The 17,797-nt window shown below is 37.2% G+C and overlaps 1 protein-coding gene across 1 annotated transcript in view; it reads left to right on the forward strand.

Annotated features, from left to right (window-relative positions):
- The first annotated feature begins 11,517 nt into the window (after positions 1-11,517).
- OTOGL (otogelin like) overlaps positions 11,518-17,797 on the forward strand; it is a 167,138-nt gene continuing 160,858 nt past the window's right edge. Inside the window, exons 1-3 of the mRNA XM_055236519.2 lie at positions 11,518-11,549; positions 14,755-14,852; positions 16,915-17,012. Of these exons, the coding sequence (XP_055092494.1) occupies positions 16,934-17,012 (79 nt within the window). The 5' untranslated portion in view covers positions 11,518-11,549; positions 14,755-14,852; positions 16,915-16,933. The remainder of the gene's footprint in view (positions 11,550-14,754; positions 14,853-16,914; positions 17,013-17,797) is intronic.

Below are 17,797 nucleotides of genomic sequence, written 5' to 3' on the forward strand. Positions count from 1 at the left end.
TGTGGGAAAATAGAGGCTATGTTTGCCCTCCATGTGGTTAAAAGTGAATTTCCATGCTGGAAACATTGCTTCACTAAAATAAGGTCCTAGATTTTACATAAAAAAAGGAAATTTCTCCAAGATGCTGTGAAGCATTACCCAACTGCCACTCTGGTCACTAAAAATAAAAATAGCACGCTCTCTTAACAGGCAAGTCTTTTTGGAGAAAAATGCTGTGTAATTCTAAGTGAAAAAGAACATGAGTATTTTTGTCCAATGTCTTCGTATATTTAAACGAGGGGAAATATCTGTCAAATTAAAAAAAATTCTGATAATTGATGAAAATGATTAAGAACTAGTAAGTGGTTGTTAGAAATCATTTTTTAAATCATAAAAATCCCAGAAGTACTGTGAGTATATAGTATCTACCCAAATATTTCATGAAAAAATAAAGGTTATTACTTAGACAATCTTTGGCTGAAACTAAGAGATGAGGGAAATGTCCTCTTCATTCTTACATAGTATGGGCTCATTGAAAATATTTAAAAAAAAAACGAATCAGTTGAATTTGAGAAAATTGTGGAATTTTTTAGCAAGATTTGGAACATTGAACATCTAGAATAGGCTCCCTAAGCCCCTTCAATTGGACAATATAAAATGTCCTCTAGATGGAGCAGCAGGCTTTTTCTTCGTTAAGACAAAGAATTCTTACTTTTGTGAAAGGAACTTCAGAACTTCATTTTAAACAGAACATAATTTAAAGAACCTTATTCTTAAGAATAAGGTAAGCAGGCCAGGTGTGGTGGCTCACACCTGTAACCCCAGCACGTTGGGAGGCTGCAGCGGGCAGATCACGAGGTCAGGAGTTCGAGACCAGTCTGGCCAACATGGTGAAACCCCATCTCTACTAAAAATACAAAAATTAGCTGGGCATGGTGGTGCATGCCTGTAGTCCCAGTTACTCGGGAGGCTGAGGCAGGAGAATCGCTTGAACCTGGGAGTTGGAGGTTGCAGTGAGCCAAGATTGTGCCACTGCCCTCCAGCCTGGGTGTCAGAGCAAGACTTCATCTAAAAATAATAATAATATGGTTAGCATATATTATTGGGAATATCCACTCTTTGATGAAGGAAATGTTATATTTCAGACAACGTAACTTATCCTCATACATGCTGGAGTAAAATGCATTTGATTTAAAAATTCTCCAAGTGAGATTCACTGAGTTTTGGAGGCTTGCTGTACATTTGCAAGAGCCAGGAAGCTATGGATGTTCTTTAAAGATGTGAGTATAACTGAGAGGGAGGAATAGTGAGGACTGAGAATGACAAGGGTTAAGGAAAGTCCTTTTGTTTAGACAGAAACATTTTCCAAAGATAGTTTCAGTGTCTGCCTAGATTGGATTTGTGAATGTGAAATATAGAAAGCTTGAAATCATCTGACACATCCTCCTCATTTTACAAAAGAAGATGCCAAGACCCAGAGAAGTAGCTGTCATTCTCTTGTATCAGTAGAGTTAGTGATGGTACAGAATAAAATTGTATAAGCAGTGTAGTGGACCTTTGTTGTTTTAGCTGCCTCTTACTAACAACACTGATTTTCTTTTGGGAATTATACTCCTCCAAGTGTATGGAATCTTGGAAAGCTAATAAAGGAAGCTGAGGGGTCCCTAGATACTGCTGCATAGCCAAAGGTTAGGCATGTGACCTAGTCAAGGCACTCGAGGGACTTCAGATCTTCAGCAGAGTTTTTATAAGGAAATATGAAACAGTTGGAATTCATTTATTTTAGATGATAGCCTAATATTCATTTTACTAAGTATGATTCTTCAACCTTCCTACTAGTTCTGTGAGATCTACAATAACCCAATAATTCTCATTTTTGCTTAATGCTTGGGCAGAGTTAGTTTCTTCCGATACTTGCAACCAAAGAACCTTGAGTAACTCCCTAGCCCATCAACGAAGCAAGACCTTCTAATTGCAAATTTAAATCACCCAACAGAATCACCATAAGTCACCAAGAGTAATATAAGACTTATTCACATAGGGAAAATAAACACACTCTAATTCCCCAACCAAAAACATAATCAGAATATTATGGTCTAATTCTTTTGAGCCATGACAAATTTTCAATTATAGAAAGAAGAATCTGACAATACTGCTGTAATAAATATTTGTTGAATAAATGAGAAAAAGTTTCCCATTATATAGCATTATACTAGAGAGCGCTCTAAAATATTTAATATAGCACTTACATTTATTTTTTCTGATTATAAAAGTAATACTGATTTATTTTGCCCAGGTTTATCTTAAATATTAAAAATTAAAAAAATAAACTTTTGCTTGTTTTCCTATTAGAAATCAGAGAAGGGGCAAATAAATACCAAACTGGAAACATTGTACAAGCCACAAGCCATATGATATTTGAATCAAACTAAAATAACAGTGGAATAATGAGGTCTTTACAATTTTTTCCCTTTCAAATTCCTTCTCAAAAAGCATTTGACTTAACCCTGTTATTTAGAAAAGTGTTGCAAAAGCCTCATTTTAAAAAAATGTAATTCCTTTTAATGCACCTAGCAAGTGGACCCTCCCTCGCTCTCTCCCTTTTTAATATCTCAGAATACAATTTTTAAAAGGGAGCTTGATGTTTATAAGTTTCTTTAGGCTATTATAACTAATCTTTGGAATGATTCAACATTATATGATTTATAAATTGAAAAGTTTCATATATCAACAATGAAATCTACCAGAAACAGGCCACTCTTATCTTAATAGCATTTTAAGACAGAATTTGCAGTTTGGCTCAGCTTAGCAAGGCAGGGAAAAGAATGGTTAACAGCCTGAGAGCATGCACACTGACGTTCAGTAGTGAGCCAGCAGAGGGCTTTTCTGTACTTGCAACAAGCAACTTGTTAATGGCAGATTCCTAGCACAATTGAAGAATGATTACTTTATGAAATATAAGGTCATGCTAAAGGGAAATCAATTTCCTATACACAAGCTAAATAAAAATAAAATAGGCTGGTTAGTAGAATGAAGGCAGACAAGGACTTAAAATAGGCTGGTTAGTAGAATGAGGCTTATATGATTTAATTCAGCCTAATATTTGATTTATTAATGTGCCATCTTTTTGAAGATCACAATGTGTATTACTCAGATAGAAGTCCAGGTAAAAACTTAGCAGTCTGTGGGGCCCACTCAAGTTAGATTTTGATATAGACAATGCCCTATCATAGCTCTTTAAGGGTCACAGTGGTGTGCTGGAGCCAGCTCCTGGTGGCTCCTGAATGCCCATTATTAAATTTGGAGGAATTTTGTGAGCTAGTTGAAATCACATTGGTAGCTCAAAATTGGCCATAGTGGGAGTATTTATACCATGGACATCTGCAAACACTACAAACTAGGGTCCTCCTCTTTCCCCAGTGGAGGTTGTTAAATGGTTACCAGAATATCACTGAACATAACAAAAAAGGGGATTTTCTTGAGAACTGTGTCATCTAAAATCATGAATACATTCTCATGCCTGTTCATGCCTGTCTTGTTCAGCCCAGCTGGTATGCAAAAAATTATCCTTGAAGGTTTGATTTCATCTTTCAAATATTGGGAGTTCAATCTGGCTCTTCCTCTACTAATAAGTGAATGGGGTCTGGAGGTGGATTCTGGAGCCACTAGTGTTTGGTGTGCAGGTGGATGAGATGGGGAGTATCTTGGTGTATCTGTGAGCCTTGGTGTATCCATGAACATTGAGCTACAGTCCCCCTCCTTTTCTCCATTGCTTAATTTGTATCCTCTGTTTAAAATGTAGTCAATGCAATTTTTCCCAGGGACGGTTATCCTATCTACAGCCTTTCAACTATGCACCTTACATGACATCTATCATTGTTGATGTGATAATATTGTTATTTATAAATGTAGACGGGATCTCAGATTTATTAACACTACACTAAGATGTACAATGAACAATTAGGTTTTTATTTTTATTTTTCTGTAGCTGACCTTATGACTGTCATTCACTGCTCTGTTTGGATGACTTAGGTAAATATCTTTCAGAATTCCAGTCCCTTGCCTGCTGGCCCCCAGGTGTGGGAAGTGGAGGGGGTTTCACTTGTCCTTGTCTGTCTTAGGGAGACTGGTTCTTCCACCTGGACATCATTCCCCAGAGGCATGTTGGTCTCTGCTGCGGGTGTCTGCTCTGGGCTTCTCCTTAGGCTGAGGACCTCTGCTATACAAATGGTCTTCTCCCTAGGGCTCTGCTGATGTCTGCAGCTGCTGATGAAAGCCACTGTAACCCCTGCTTTGTTCCAGTTATTTTCTCTGATGATTTGGGGCTCAATATCAGCTTTTACTGGCTTTGTGAGAAGTCCAGCTGGACTTCCTTCTCTAGGCCAGGGCCCTCCAAATTTAACCTGAGACTGGTTAAGGCCATGAGGGGAAGCGGGTGGTCGGACATGCCTCGTTGTGCCCTCCTCCATTTTATAATTCAGGAAAAGCCAAGCAGTATTTAACATCAATACACACCTTAAGTCTGATAAGAAACATTTACAATCTATTTTCTCTGAAGCCTGCTACCTGGAGGCTTCATTGGCATGATACAACTTTGGCGTCTACAACCTGTTATGTAATCCGGACGTTCCTTTCTATTGAAAATAACTCTTTCAGCCAAATGCTAATCAGAAAATTTTTAAATTTACCTATAACTTGGAAGCCCCCCATTTCAAGTTGTCCCACCTTTCTGGACTGCACCAATGTATATCTTAAATGTATTTGATTGATGGCTCATGTCTCCCTGAAATGTATAAAACCAAGCTTTGTCCCAACCACCTGTGTACCTGTTCTCAGGATCTCCTGAGGGCTGTGTCATGGCCATGGTCACTCATTTTTGGCTCAGAATAAACCTTTATATATATATATATATGTATTTTTTTTTATAACAGAGACTCTCTCTGTTGCCCAGGCTGGAGTGCAGTGGCGTGATCTTGGCTCACTGTAACCTCTGCCTCCTGGGTTCAAGCGATTCTCCTGTCTCAGCCTCCCGAGTAGCTGGGACTACAGGCGCCTGCCACCATGCCAGGCTAATTTTTGCATTTTAGTAGAGACTGAGTTTCACCATGTTGGCCAGGCTGGTCTTGAACTCCCGACCTCAAGTCTCCCAAAGTGCTGAGATTACAGGCATGAGCCACCGTGCCCGGCCAGAATAAATCTTTTTAAATATTTTACAGAGTTCAGCTATTTTTGTCAACACCACTGAAGTCTGTCTATGAATCCCTGACCATGCTATTCAGTCTGCAGACTTCTGCCACTGAGGCGATTCTTAATTCAGAGGCCCTCTTACAGCTCTGAAGCAGAGGCAGGAAAGCCGATTCCACAAGAGGCACTCTAATGGCAGAAACAAAGTATGGATAAGCAAAGAGATGAGTCGAGTTCAGCTCTCCAAGGCAGCCTGCAGAGGCATGTGGTGGCATCTTTCTCCTTCCCACAGTCCCTCTGGATGTGAGCGATGGGGTTGAACTCCTTTCTCCTCTTTCCTCACTGGGGACTCTATCGTATGAAACTGTAAGATCTAGTCCCTCAATCTTCCCTCTTAATATGTACAAGGGGGACATAAGTAGTATAAAAATTTCTTTCTTTGGCTTTCAAACTATTTTTTTTACAGGTAAAATACTCCATTTTGTATGTTTGAAGCTGAATATTATGTTTTCCTTTCTTCCTCTTTGTTTTCTGGCCAAAATCATCTAAATCCCCAAGGAAGATTTGTGGGAGCAGGCCACATGAAATTGCAAAAGAGAAGGACACATTGATATACTTAAAATAGTCTCCCTGTTACATATGCTTAACTTCTCTCACCCCCTGGAGTAGAAGCTTTTTCAGAGAAGGCTCTTCTGCTGTTCAAGAACGGTTCTCTTTTGAGTATCCTCTTTTATCTGTGTCTTCACTATCTCCCTAGTTGTGGTAAGCTTCCTATCAGTTTAAAAATAATTACCTGGCTGGGTGTGGTGGCTCATGCCTGTAATCCCAGCATTTGGGAGGCCGAGGCAGGAGAATCGCTTGAACCCAGGAGTTGGAGGCTGCAGTGAGCCGAGATCATGCCGCTGCATTCCAGCTTGGCGACAGAGCAAGACTCCATCTCCAAATAATAATAACAACAACAACAACCTATATACCTCTAAATAAATAAACAAAACAACTCTCCATGGACTTCACAACTGTCCAAACCTGAATCTTCTATGATGTTTCCTATCTCAGTAAATGACATCACCATCAACTTAATTAATTGTGCCAGAAAACATTATCCTTTACATATTCTTTCACCTCATGCCCCATGCCTGATTAACTAGCAAATTCTATTACTCTGTTTCTGAAATCTGTTTTGAATTAGTTTCTTTTCTCAATTCCATACCTTCCATCCTAGACCAAATAGCTATCATCTCTTGTGAACTACAGTGGTTTCCTGTGGCTGTTTTCCTCCATTTAGCCTTGTTCTCCTTGAATACCGAGTGATCTTGAAATTAAAATATACATAACCTGTAATATGTGTGTGCATATTTATGTGCAATATATTCGTATATGTCTACCTATGTGCATGCATACAATACTGTTTATATTACTCCTTTGCTTCAAACTTGCCTTTAGCTTCTGTTATTGGGATGAAGTTCAAAATCTTACAATGGCCCAAAGCACTTGAATGACCTCACTTTGCTATACCCACATCCCGCCTTGTACCATTCTCTCCCTAGCTTACTTTGCTCCAGTCACAGTAGGTCTTTATTTCCTCAAACCCACCACACTTTTTCCTTCTTAACACATTGACATAAGCTATTTTCTCTGCTTAGTAAAATCTTGGTTCTCTGGCTAACTCCAGTTCTCAGTTTAAAACCCTTTCCTAGAAGACCTTCTAGGTCCTCCCCTTTCCTGCAAGGCCCTTTCAGGGCATCTTGTATTTTTCTTTAATAACACACAATTGCAGTTGAATGATTATTTTTATCATGATTTTAATGTTGTTTTCCTCACTGAATTGTAATCTTTGAAGAGAGAGGCCATCTTATTCGTTTAGCTATTGCTTCTGCTTATCAATGGAATAATAGTGCCCATTGAATTAGTTTAATAGATGATTTGTAAAAGTTTTATTTGTATAGAATTCATATCATCTAACTTATGGTTTTACTAATAATAAATATCCCAGAACTTATATTAATAATTATTAATAATTTTCATGATCTCTTGTCTTTTTCTCTCTGCCTGCTTCTAGGAGTCTCTGTTCTCTCTTGTCTATATGAAAAGAGATCTTTGTGAGATATTTGTGTGCGGCTGCATGCAATGTAGCTCAAACCAGGAGGAAAGCCAGATATTGGATGCTGAATTGCAGCACATTACTATCAGATAGCTTTAAACAAAATGACACTGGAAACTTAATGAATCTCAATTGCTTACAGGATCAAGTCCATACAAATTAGTTGAAACATAGGGCTTTGTATCATCTGAACTTTTCCTTCCTTTCTAATCTCATTTCCCATTACACTTCACCCCATGCTCCAATCCTTCCCACTGAGCTCTACAAGCACATCAGGAAAAGGAGATGACCATTGGCATCATCATTATCATCATTGTCACTAACAATATCTACTAAGCATTAATCTAGGTCAAATACTGCATGTGAGCCTGCGGGGAAATATAAAGATGCATAAATCAAGATCCCAGCTCTTCATCACCTATAAACTTAGTAGAAGTGACAGGTATACACATGAAAGATAAATAGGAATATAAATTAATCAAATTGTAAGTGCCAAGGAGTAGTTAAGAGTGGGAGCACAATTTCCTGAGATGTGAAATAGTGCTCTGCCTTAGGTTTATATGTCCACAAATAAATGTGACTGTGGAGAAACAAGGAAAGGTAAGGAGGGGATATTTAATGTTCCACTTTTCCCTATGAAGACAATTCCTGTGATTTATCCATTGCTTTTGTACTCCTCCTTCTCCTTCATCTTCAAAGCTATTGTAACTGCAACTTGAATTCATAATACAAATGAATAGATATTTTTCAATGATTGAGAACTCTCATCGAAGACTCCTTGAGCTCTTGGCTTGTGAACTTGGGAGATGTCATTTTACAAGCTCAAATATATTAGCTTGACCTGTGGAGGGCAATGCTTAGATTCATCCACATGGAGGAGTTAGCCTCGTCTATTGGATTGAGGCCATGCACAAAAACACTGAGCAAGAAGAGGGTTTGATAACTCTGCTTTCCCCAGGGTCTTATAGCAGAGGCATACATTAATTTGTTCAGTCAGCAAATATTTTTGAAATACTGTGTTCAGTAGTGAGGAAAAGAAGATATTATAATGTGTGTCATGCCCTCAAAAATTCATAGCAGGTAAGACAGATTCATATAGAAATAAATATATAATATACTGTGATGAGAAAAATGGCAGTGGTATGAATGATCTACATCACAGAGAAGGCTGAACACATTGGCAATGGAGGACGCCTACACCAAAAGGATAATGTTTAAATTTAATCTAGAAGAGAAGCAAGAAATAGCTTTGCTCTGGTGGAAAAATACAGTAGGTATTGGTGCCCCTTTGCCTATAGAGATGCCACAACCCTGTGGCACCTCCCATCTGTTTTCCCAGAGGTAGTAGCCCTTAGGCATAACCTATGGAGGCAAGTGGAACTGGATGCTTTCTTCTAGGCCTGGGGAATTATTTTTCTTGCCAAAGAAACCTCTTTGAGGATGTTTCTGGTTGGAGTCTGTGTTGGTCTGTTTTGCATTTTTATAAAGGAATACCTGAGACTGGGTAATTTATAAAGAAAAGAGGCTTATTTTGCTCTTGGTTTTTCAGGCTGTGCAAGAAGTGTGATGCCAGCATATGCTTCTGGTGAGGGCCTCAGGAAGCTTCCAATCATGGTAGAAGGTGTAGGGGGAGCAGAACTGTCATAGAGAGGGAGCAAGAGAGCGAGGTGGGGAGATCCGAGACATTTTTTAGCAACCAGATCTCATGGTAACTCATTACCACAGGGAGGGCACAAAGTGATTCATGAAGGGTCTGTTCCCCACGACCCAAACAATTCTGACTAGGCCCTGCATCCAACATTGGAGGTCACATTTTAACATGATTTTGGAGGGGACAAACATCCAAACCCCATCAGAGTCCTCTCCGCATGTTTCCTCATTCTCTTGGACTAGTGGCTACCCAGGACATACACTTCTAATGGATTTCATAAATGAAAGAGAACCATCCAAAACTCTCAATCACATAGCAAGCCCCTGCAGAAGTTATGCCTGCTATCATTACACTAGCCAGAGAAAGTCAGTTGACCAATTCAAACATCAACAAGCAGGGAAAATATAATTTTTCTACCTCACTAGGAGGTACAATAAAGGTACCTAGAAGAGCAAAGGCATATATATAATTCTATGTCAGGGAGGCAATGAATGAAGAACTGGGAATAATAACCTAATCAATCCAAAGGCATTCCTGCCTGCTGCTGTCTGCATTCTACCATCTGATTCTTAAATGAATGCTTTTATCCTGAAGCCACTCAGTGCCAAAAAGAGCCTGACAGATCTCCAATCCTGTCAGAACTTCCCTGTGTTATTGAAGTTTCCGTGACTCCCACCAATGGAGCACTTAGTAGAAATCTAACTCACAGGTTCTCTTGGTTCTGACTCCTGATAGCAGAAGAGTGAGCTGGACTCAGCAGAAGGCTTGGTGGTATTGAGATCACTTCACAGCACTTCATTTCTGCTCCTGTTCGGGTTTCCACTTAAAACCTTTATCTGTCCTCTTGTTTAGTATCTTTTCTTTAATTTTTTTTTTTTTTGAGATGGAGTCTCACTCTGTTGCCCAGGCTGGAGTGTAATGGCGTGATCTCAGCTCACTGTAACCTCCACCTCCCAGGTTCAAGCAATTCTCATGCCTCAGCCTCCCGAGTAGCTGGGATTACAGGTGCGTGACACCACGCCTGGCTAATTTTTTTGTATTTTTAGTAGAGACTGGGTTTCACCATGTTGGCCAGGCTGATCTCAAACTCCTGACCACAGGTGATCCGCCTGCCTTGGCCTCCCAAAGTGCTGGGATTACAGGCGTGAGCCACCGCGCCCAGCCTGTCTAGTATCTTTCAAGTAGTTTTTTCTGGGAAAATATACCTTTATTTTTTTGCATGTATACATTCCAATTCTCCATTTTTTTCTATGTCTAAATGGATGATTTGGGAACCTTGGAGTAGTAGACCCCCATCTAATTCATAGTACCCCTCAGCAGAAGGCCATGTTATTAGTCAGGGTTCTCCAGAGAAACAGAACCAAGAGTTACTGGATAGAGGTAGTCATGGAAACCACCGCTTGTCTTTGCTTCCTTCTGAACATCTGCTCCATTCTCCTACTTCTTTCTGCAGAATAGCTCTTTTTTTGGTTATTTAATAGCATGCACATGACTAAAAAATAGTTGCCATCTCCACCTCTGCTGGACCACAAAGCTCCAGGGCCCACAACCTTATGTCAACACATGGCCTTTATCCCTGTGATTTACATTTCAATACCTGAGAATGAGAATTAGATAAGTGTTAGGACTACTAATATGTTATTTTGCTTAGCATCAAGTGCCTATGCCTGGTGGCCAGAGTGTGAATGCATTCATTTTCTTTGCTGCTGTAACAAATTACTACAAATTTAATAGCTTAAAGCAATGGAAAATTATCTTACAGATCTGGATACCAGGAGGCTGAAATAGGTTTCACTGGGCTAACATCAAGAGGTTGGCAGGACTGTATTTGTCTGGAAGCTGTAGTGGAGAATCGTTTTTGCCTTTTCTAGCTTCTAGAAGCTGTCTGCCTCATTTCTGACTGCTTTTTCCATCTTCAAATTTTTTTTTTCACTTATAAGGACCCTTTATCTGGCTCCCACTTATAATCCAGGATAATCTCCCCATCTTGAAATCCTTAATCATATCTGCAAAGGCTGTTTTGTTATGTTAAGTAAAATTCACAGAGTCTGGAAATTAAGACACAGACATCTTTGTTGAGAGGGGGGAGGGCAGCACCATTATTCCACCAATCATAATGAGGGTCATAAAGATGTGTTGCCAATGGAACAGAGACTGTGAGTGGGAGGAGTTTCTTTGCATAAAGAGCGAGGTAAGAGTATCAAGATTAAATAACAAATCTACTTCATTTTCCTCAACAGGAAACTGCTCGGTAGCGAGTAGTGAGATTTTTCCATCCTCTGTTTCTTTCCCCTCCAGTGGAATCTGTCAGCACTCTCACATTTCTAATTTGCCTGGACTTCTTTTTCTTACTAGAATGAACTAGTATTTAATTTTCTCAAGAAGCTAGATTCTCTTTTTATCATAATGCAGGTGCCTAATCCCCTTAGACTTGATGAGAAAATATGAGATGCCATGAAGGATGGTTTGGGAATCTGTGCTTCTAATAGGTTTGCTAGGTAATTCTTACACACACCAAAGTTTAAGAATCACCTCTGTATTCTCAGTAAAGCTGATAAGCTTATCTTGTTAGAAGAGAAGACTGAAGAAAACCTTCCAAGGGAACTAGCGTATTTTCACTGCAGCTTTTTGGAGGTAATGATAACAATTTTGCATGTAACTCAGTAAGACTCTAATTCAGGCTGGGGGTATGGGAAGAGGTCATGTCAAGATAAAGGGGAAACCTTTTTTATGGGCTGATCAATCTTTTTTTGACTCTCCATTCAAACGAAGGGCATAGTTCCTTCTAAGTTATGTTTTCATACTGATTTGTGCTGTGTTGAATATCACAGTAATGCCATATCTCCAAAGGCAGTTTTCCATATCAATCTTGCCAATATAGGGGAAGCAGAAGATGATAGGCTAACGTTTGACACTCCAGTGGCTCTTGTCATAAATCAGATTGCTAGGTGTCTGATTTGGAACCTTGGTGTTGTATGAAGTCATCCAATCATGACATTTTGGGATTTGACAGGTTTTGTTTTATAGTTTAAATAATTGGATCCAAGTATAGCATGCTTTCTTTACAAATTTACAGTTATTTATTTTGAAGAACTTTTGTTTGTAAGCTAAGTAAGTTGTAATTAAGTTGAAAAAGTAAGAAAGAAAATATATAAAGTAACCTAGAAAAGAAAAGCATGTAATTTTTGATGCTTGGTGGTTTGGTTTTAATAATATGGCAGATTACATGATATAAAAATCTTCCAAGTATAAAGTACTTGGAAGTACTTAATTTAATAAAATAGTCAACCATGTAAATGGTTGAGTAAGTTCACTAGGATGTAAGGAATATTACTAGAGACCAAAAACAAAACAGAAACTGGACTTGGTTTTACTTTACTTTATGTTTGGGATTTGAATTTATATTCTGTGGTCTGTGAACCCTTAAGCTGAGAAATTAACATGAAGCTCCCTGGAGCACTTGGCAAAAGTTGGTACAAAATCTTTTTTGGAGGGGAACATCCTCAACTTTGGTGGTAAAGGATTCCCATATAAAATGCCCTTCCAGACATGGACCCCAAATTCAAAATTACAAAATCCATGAAGTCATCTATGCTAAGTGAGAGAAACGAACAACAAACAACAAGATTAGAACCACCCCTACTGCCACTAAAAAACTGAAATAACATTCTTTCTCAACAACTCTAAAATAAGTACATAAAAATTATTGAAGATATAAAGGAATTCAAAGCATGAGAAACCAACTTTATGGTATTAAATAGTGCCTTACATTAATATTTTCACTATATGGTACAAGTGCAAAGTGTTGTAGTAGTTCAGAGAATGAAGATAGCTGCAGAAACTGAACTTGATGCTACAATGTTGACAAGAGAAAACTAGTTGGAGAAACATTACTTCTTTCAAGGTATCAATTAGATATTACAAATTAATGGCATCACAGCAAGTTGAAAAACAAATGTCACTATAAAACATAACACATTAACTTCTGGGGATGAGTGTTAAATTGAAATCACGACCAACACAGATACTGCTTATGAAATATAATCATATCCTTATTCAGAAAAGGTAAGATAGGTGCCACTTCTAAAATTATATCAAACATCCTAGAAATTGCCAAGCAACACACATCCAGAAAGCATAAATAGAATACTACAAACTATCTTGTAATAAGACAGTTACATTCAGAGTGGCAAACATCATCTTAAAGATACAGGATTCTATTTGCTGGCTCAAATGATAACATAAATTCTGGATAAAATCTATGAACTTGAAATGTGTTAGGTTTAGTAACACAAGTAAACAGTATTTGCATTTCACTAGCAGAATGCGATATTATGGGAGTCAAATGTTATCTACTTTAAATTTGTTGTCAATTGATGAAAAATGAGTGTTACATAAATCATCAAAGAAATTTACTTTCTTCAAAGATGATGAGCTACATTACAAATATCCCGTTATTATCATTGACATATATACTACTCAATAAAAATTCTCCCATTCTTGCCAGTTGTTTTAACGTGTTGGGTTGAGGCCAATAGGCTGTCAGATGTCACTTTCTAAAGATCATATTTCATGTGGGAAAATGTGCAGTGCTTTTGTAGCAGAAAGGGAACTGTTTATTGCTTGTATTATATAGTTGCCTCAGACTTCTTATGAACTTAATATCACTTCACAAGCTGGTGGCTGGCTTACTTTTTGCCAAAGTTCCTTTGTCAGGGTGGAATGAAATATAAAAGCTGTCAATTACATTTTGACAGTAATAATTACATGTAGCAACAGTCATAAATTCCGTGTTTTGTGGCTCTGAGTCTTATCTTTCATCTAAACTCTCTTCTATTGTAGCTATTTAAGGAAGTCTATTTTGCTTATTTTCATGTAGGCTACCATTTAATGTATCGAGTTCATAATGTAGTTAGTTGAAAAAGGACTTGGGATTTTTGTTACTGTTCTCTTTGCCATTGTTCATTCTCCTTTTCTAACATTTTTCCTACTATGAGCCTTGATGGAAGAGGAGCAGAGAGAAGACATACACCAAAGCTCGCTCTACCTATAAAATAATAACAACCCTGAAGCTTCCTCTTACAAATTCTACTATTTTTTTCTTTCTTTATTTTTTGAGACAGGGTCTTGCTCTGTTGCCAGGCTGGAGTGCAGTGATGTGACCTCAGTTAACTGCAACCTCAACCTCCTGGGCTCAGATGATCCTTCCACCTCAGCCTCCGTGGTAGCTGGGACTACAGGAGCATGCTACCATGCCCAGCTAATTGTTTTGTAATTTTTTTTTTTTTTTTTTTGTAGAGGCAGAGTTTCATCATGTTGTCCAAGCTAATCTTAAACTTCTGAGCTGAAGTGCACTCTCCCAAAGTGCTGGGACTACAGATGTGAGCCACTGTGCCCGGTCAAATTCTACCAGGCAAAACCACTTAACAGTTTTTAAATACATGTATTTCAAAACAGAAAAATGGTCATAAAAACGTCAAGTAATACAGGCTTGAACTTTTCAACTTTATTCTGTGAAAATGACTGTGATGCTTTTGAATAAAAACTTTAAAGATACTGTATGAAACTTGAGATGAAAAGTTCAGAGTTACTACATTTTAATTAAGTACATAAAAATACCAAAGTTTGTATCAGAACTACATAATTTTCACATGACTTTACATTGCTGCTTACTAACCTTTTTTACCAAGTTCTAGTAGTGTTAGAAATAACTATTATAAAATGTTCATTTTATTGAACTGTAAAATTTAACTTTGGTTTATGCTTGAGATTTTTCCATATGGCTGTTATTTTTGGAATTTTTTTTTCTTTGATATGGAGTTTTACTCTTGTTGCCCAGGCTAGAGTGCAATGGCAGGGTCTCTGCTCACCGCAAGCTCCACCTCCCGGGTTCAAGAGATTCTCCTGCCTCAGCTTCCTAAGTAGCTGGGATTACAGGTATGTGCTACCACTCCCAGCTATTTTGTTTTGTATTTTTAGTAGAGATGGGGTTTCTCCATGTTGGTCAGGCTGGTCTCAAACTCCCGACCTCAGGTGATCTGCCTGCCTCGGCCTCCCAAAGTGCTGGGATTACAAGCCTGAGCCACCACGCCCAGCCCTGACTTTTGGAAATTTTTAAGTCGAGCAAAAAGTCTAACAGTTACTAGATTAGGAAAAATAATCCCGAAGTATGATTTATAGATTTTTCATGTTACAGGTTTAGTTATATGGGAAACTGTGAAGACAAGAGAAACTATTGTAAAATAAGGAGCGGACTTAGTAATGCATATTGGTTATGTACATTTCAACTCTTTCCAGAAAGAGTCAATAAACATTCTGCATAAACTAATTCCCTTAATTAAAAATATTTTGTTGGGGAAAAGTATTGTCTTCTAAACAGATTTCAACCTTAGCCTTTTAATTTACTTTGTAGTCACATATTCTTAAGAATCTAAAATATTTTATAGTTTTGCTTGTGATTGAGTAAATATATATTTTTGAACTAATATTTGGAATGTAATTATACATAAGTTAATTATGCTAGATTTATATGATTGTCTAATTAGTTCAAGAGTAAGAGACTAGTAACCTTTCAATAAATAATATTAAACACATACTATACTTAATTAAATCTATTCATTAAAAATTCAAAATGAGAGTGAATGTGTGTGTACGTGTGTGTGCTGGAGGGGGGACAGTGACATAACTACTTTATAATTTTAGTGAAATTTGTTTGTATTTTCATGCTTAAGCCTTTTCCTTTATAGAGAAACATCTGTTGGCTCATGGAATTAGCTGTAATTTCGGCAATGGAAAGGAATTACGGTCATCTAGAGCAAAAGTAAATGATTATTGGATTTGGAACACAAACAGGAAACTTTATATAATGAATGTTGGACCATGTAACATTAGTTAGGATGTCAAGGATACTTAATAGAAAAGACTCAGAAGTCATTGCAGGAGAGTTGTCTGAGTACAACAGGATGTTAACAACTGCTGTGCCTTTTTGTTTCATAAAGTACTTCTGTGTGATTAGACATTCCTTACTACTGCACATGGGTCTGTTAAATGACTTTGATAATAGTGCAGTTAACTCAATGGGATCTGCTGTAGAAATGTGCATCCACTATATAGGCATGGTTTTCACTAACGTGTGGGGCTCAGATCTATAAAGTTCATTATGACATATTAGAGCTCTTTTCTCATGCCAACGTAAGCAGTCAATCCCTGTTAAAGAAGAGTGCCCCTACTGCTGAAATAATAAGTCTGTTGTTTAATTGGGTATTTGTCACAGAGGATGGAAAAACAGGGTGTGAAGGGAAGGTTTTCAGGGCTGGGCGAGTTACTTTATTTTCTTTTTAAAGTCAAGTATAGAATATTATCTTTTTTAAAAAAATTGCTACTTTTGTTGCAGAATGTTTAACAGAAATATCTTTGGGCCCATAAACATGTCAACTTAAACTATACTGTAATGGGACTTGAAAACAGATGCACATAGTTTTAGTGTACTTTTTAATTCCTAAAGAAAACTTTTAATTCTTAAAGAACATGTAGACATTCTAGGAAAGATTGACAGGGTTTTATTTCACCCTTTTTCAAAGGACAGTAATTATTTTATGAATAAAATTCTAAAATGCAAAGATTAGATCAACTATTAGGAATAATGGTTATCTCTTGTGGCTTCAGGAGATATCAAGAGATATTTCTTTTTATTTTAATGCTGCTGTCTTGAGAAGGTAAAAAGTTTGATATAGGCTAAAAAGGCCTATGATGTGCAGGTGTGGGTGTAACTAATACGGGCTCAGGTAAGAAGCTGCCATGCATCACTAATGAGAGACTCAGCCAAAGGGTTGCCTGCAAGTTCTAAAGCTTCAGATGCTGTATGTAGTTGGAAAGCCTGGAATTCCTTTTTGAATTACTTTATTACATAGCTGTATTTATTAGAATTTGAGTACCCTACAAATATGCATACTTCTAAGATGCCATCATAATAAAGATCATCAATTTGGTTATATTTCAGGGAGAAAGGCTACACTGAAATGAACATTGTAAGAAAACTCAATTTGATGATACCTTGGAGTGTATTCTTGCTTCATGTACTGCTGTTTTCATTACAAGGTAAGAACTCAGATTAAATTTTTATGTTAATTTATTGTATTTTTGTTTCTCTTACAATTTATACAAATAGTTTTCCCTTATAAAGCACTTTGAAGTCATTAGAATGAATTGTACTAAATGATACTCAGATCACCTTTTAAAAAATTCTTAATAATGTAGATAATTTGGACCTTTTGGTTTTCATTTTTTGAGTCTTTGCAAAATGGCTAGTTAAAAATCATGCTTTTATTATGATATGCAATTGTACTAGAGCCTTTTAGTTTTCATTTCTTGAATCTTTTTTAAATGACTGGTTAAAAATCATGCTTTTATCATGATATGCAATTGTATTAGAAAAAGCTCTAATTCTAACTTTTTTCTTCTAAAAGATGATTTAAAATAATTTTCTATTTGCAATTTAAACATTTGAAATTTTGTAATAAACTAAGAGCAATTGAGTACTTAAACTTTCTTCATGCCATCAACCCAAAGAATAGTAAAAAAAATGTTTAAAAATGACTAACATCTGGGGCTAAAAGTTGATTTTAATTATTTTTATGGTAATTTTATTAATAAAGTTTCTTGCTATTTGATAGTTTTTTTTATTATGGAAAGATTATAAACATACACAAAATTAAAATGACATAACACACCTTCACGTGCCTTCACCCGGGTTCCATAACTATCAGCCTTTTGTGGAACTAGTTTTACCCTGTTACACATTTTTTCTTGGAGTATTTTAAATTCATGAAATACATATTATATATTTTTAATAGATAAGCACTTTATCACACCTAACAAAATGG

This window comes from Symphalangus syndactylus, chromosome 13 (genome assembly GCF_028878055.3).
Source record: "Symphalangus syndactylus isolate Jambi chromosome 13, NHGRI_mSymSyn1-v2.1_pri, whole genome shotgun sequence".
NCBI lineage: Eukaryota > Metazoa > Chordata > Mammalia > Primates > Hylobatidae > Symphalangus > Symphalangus syndactylus.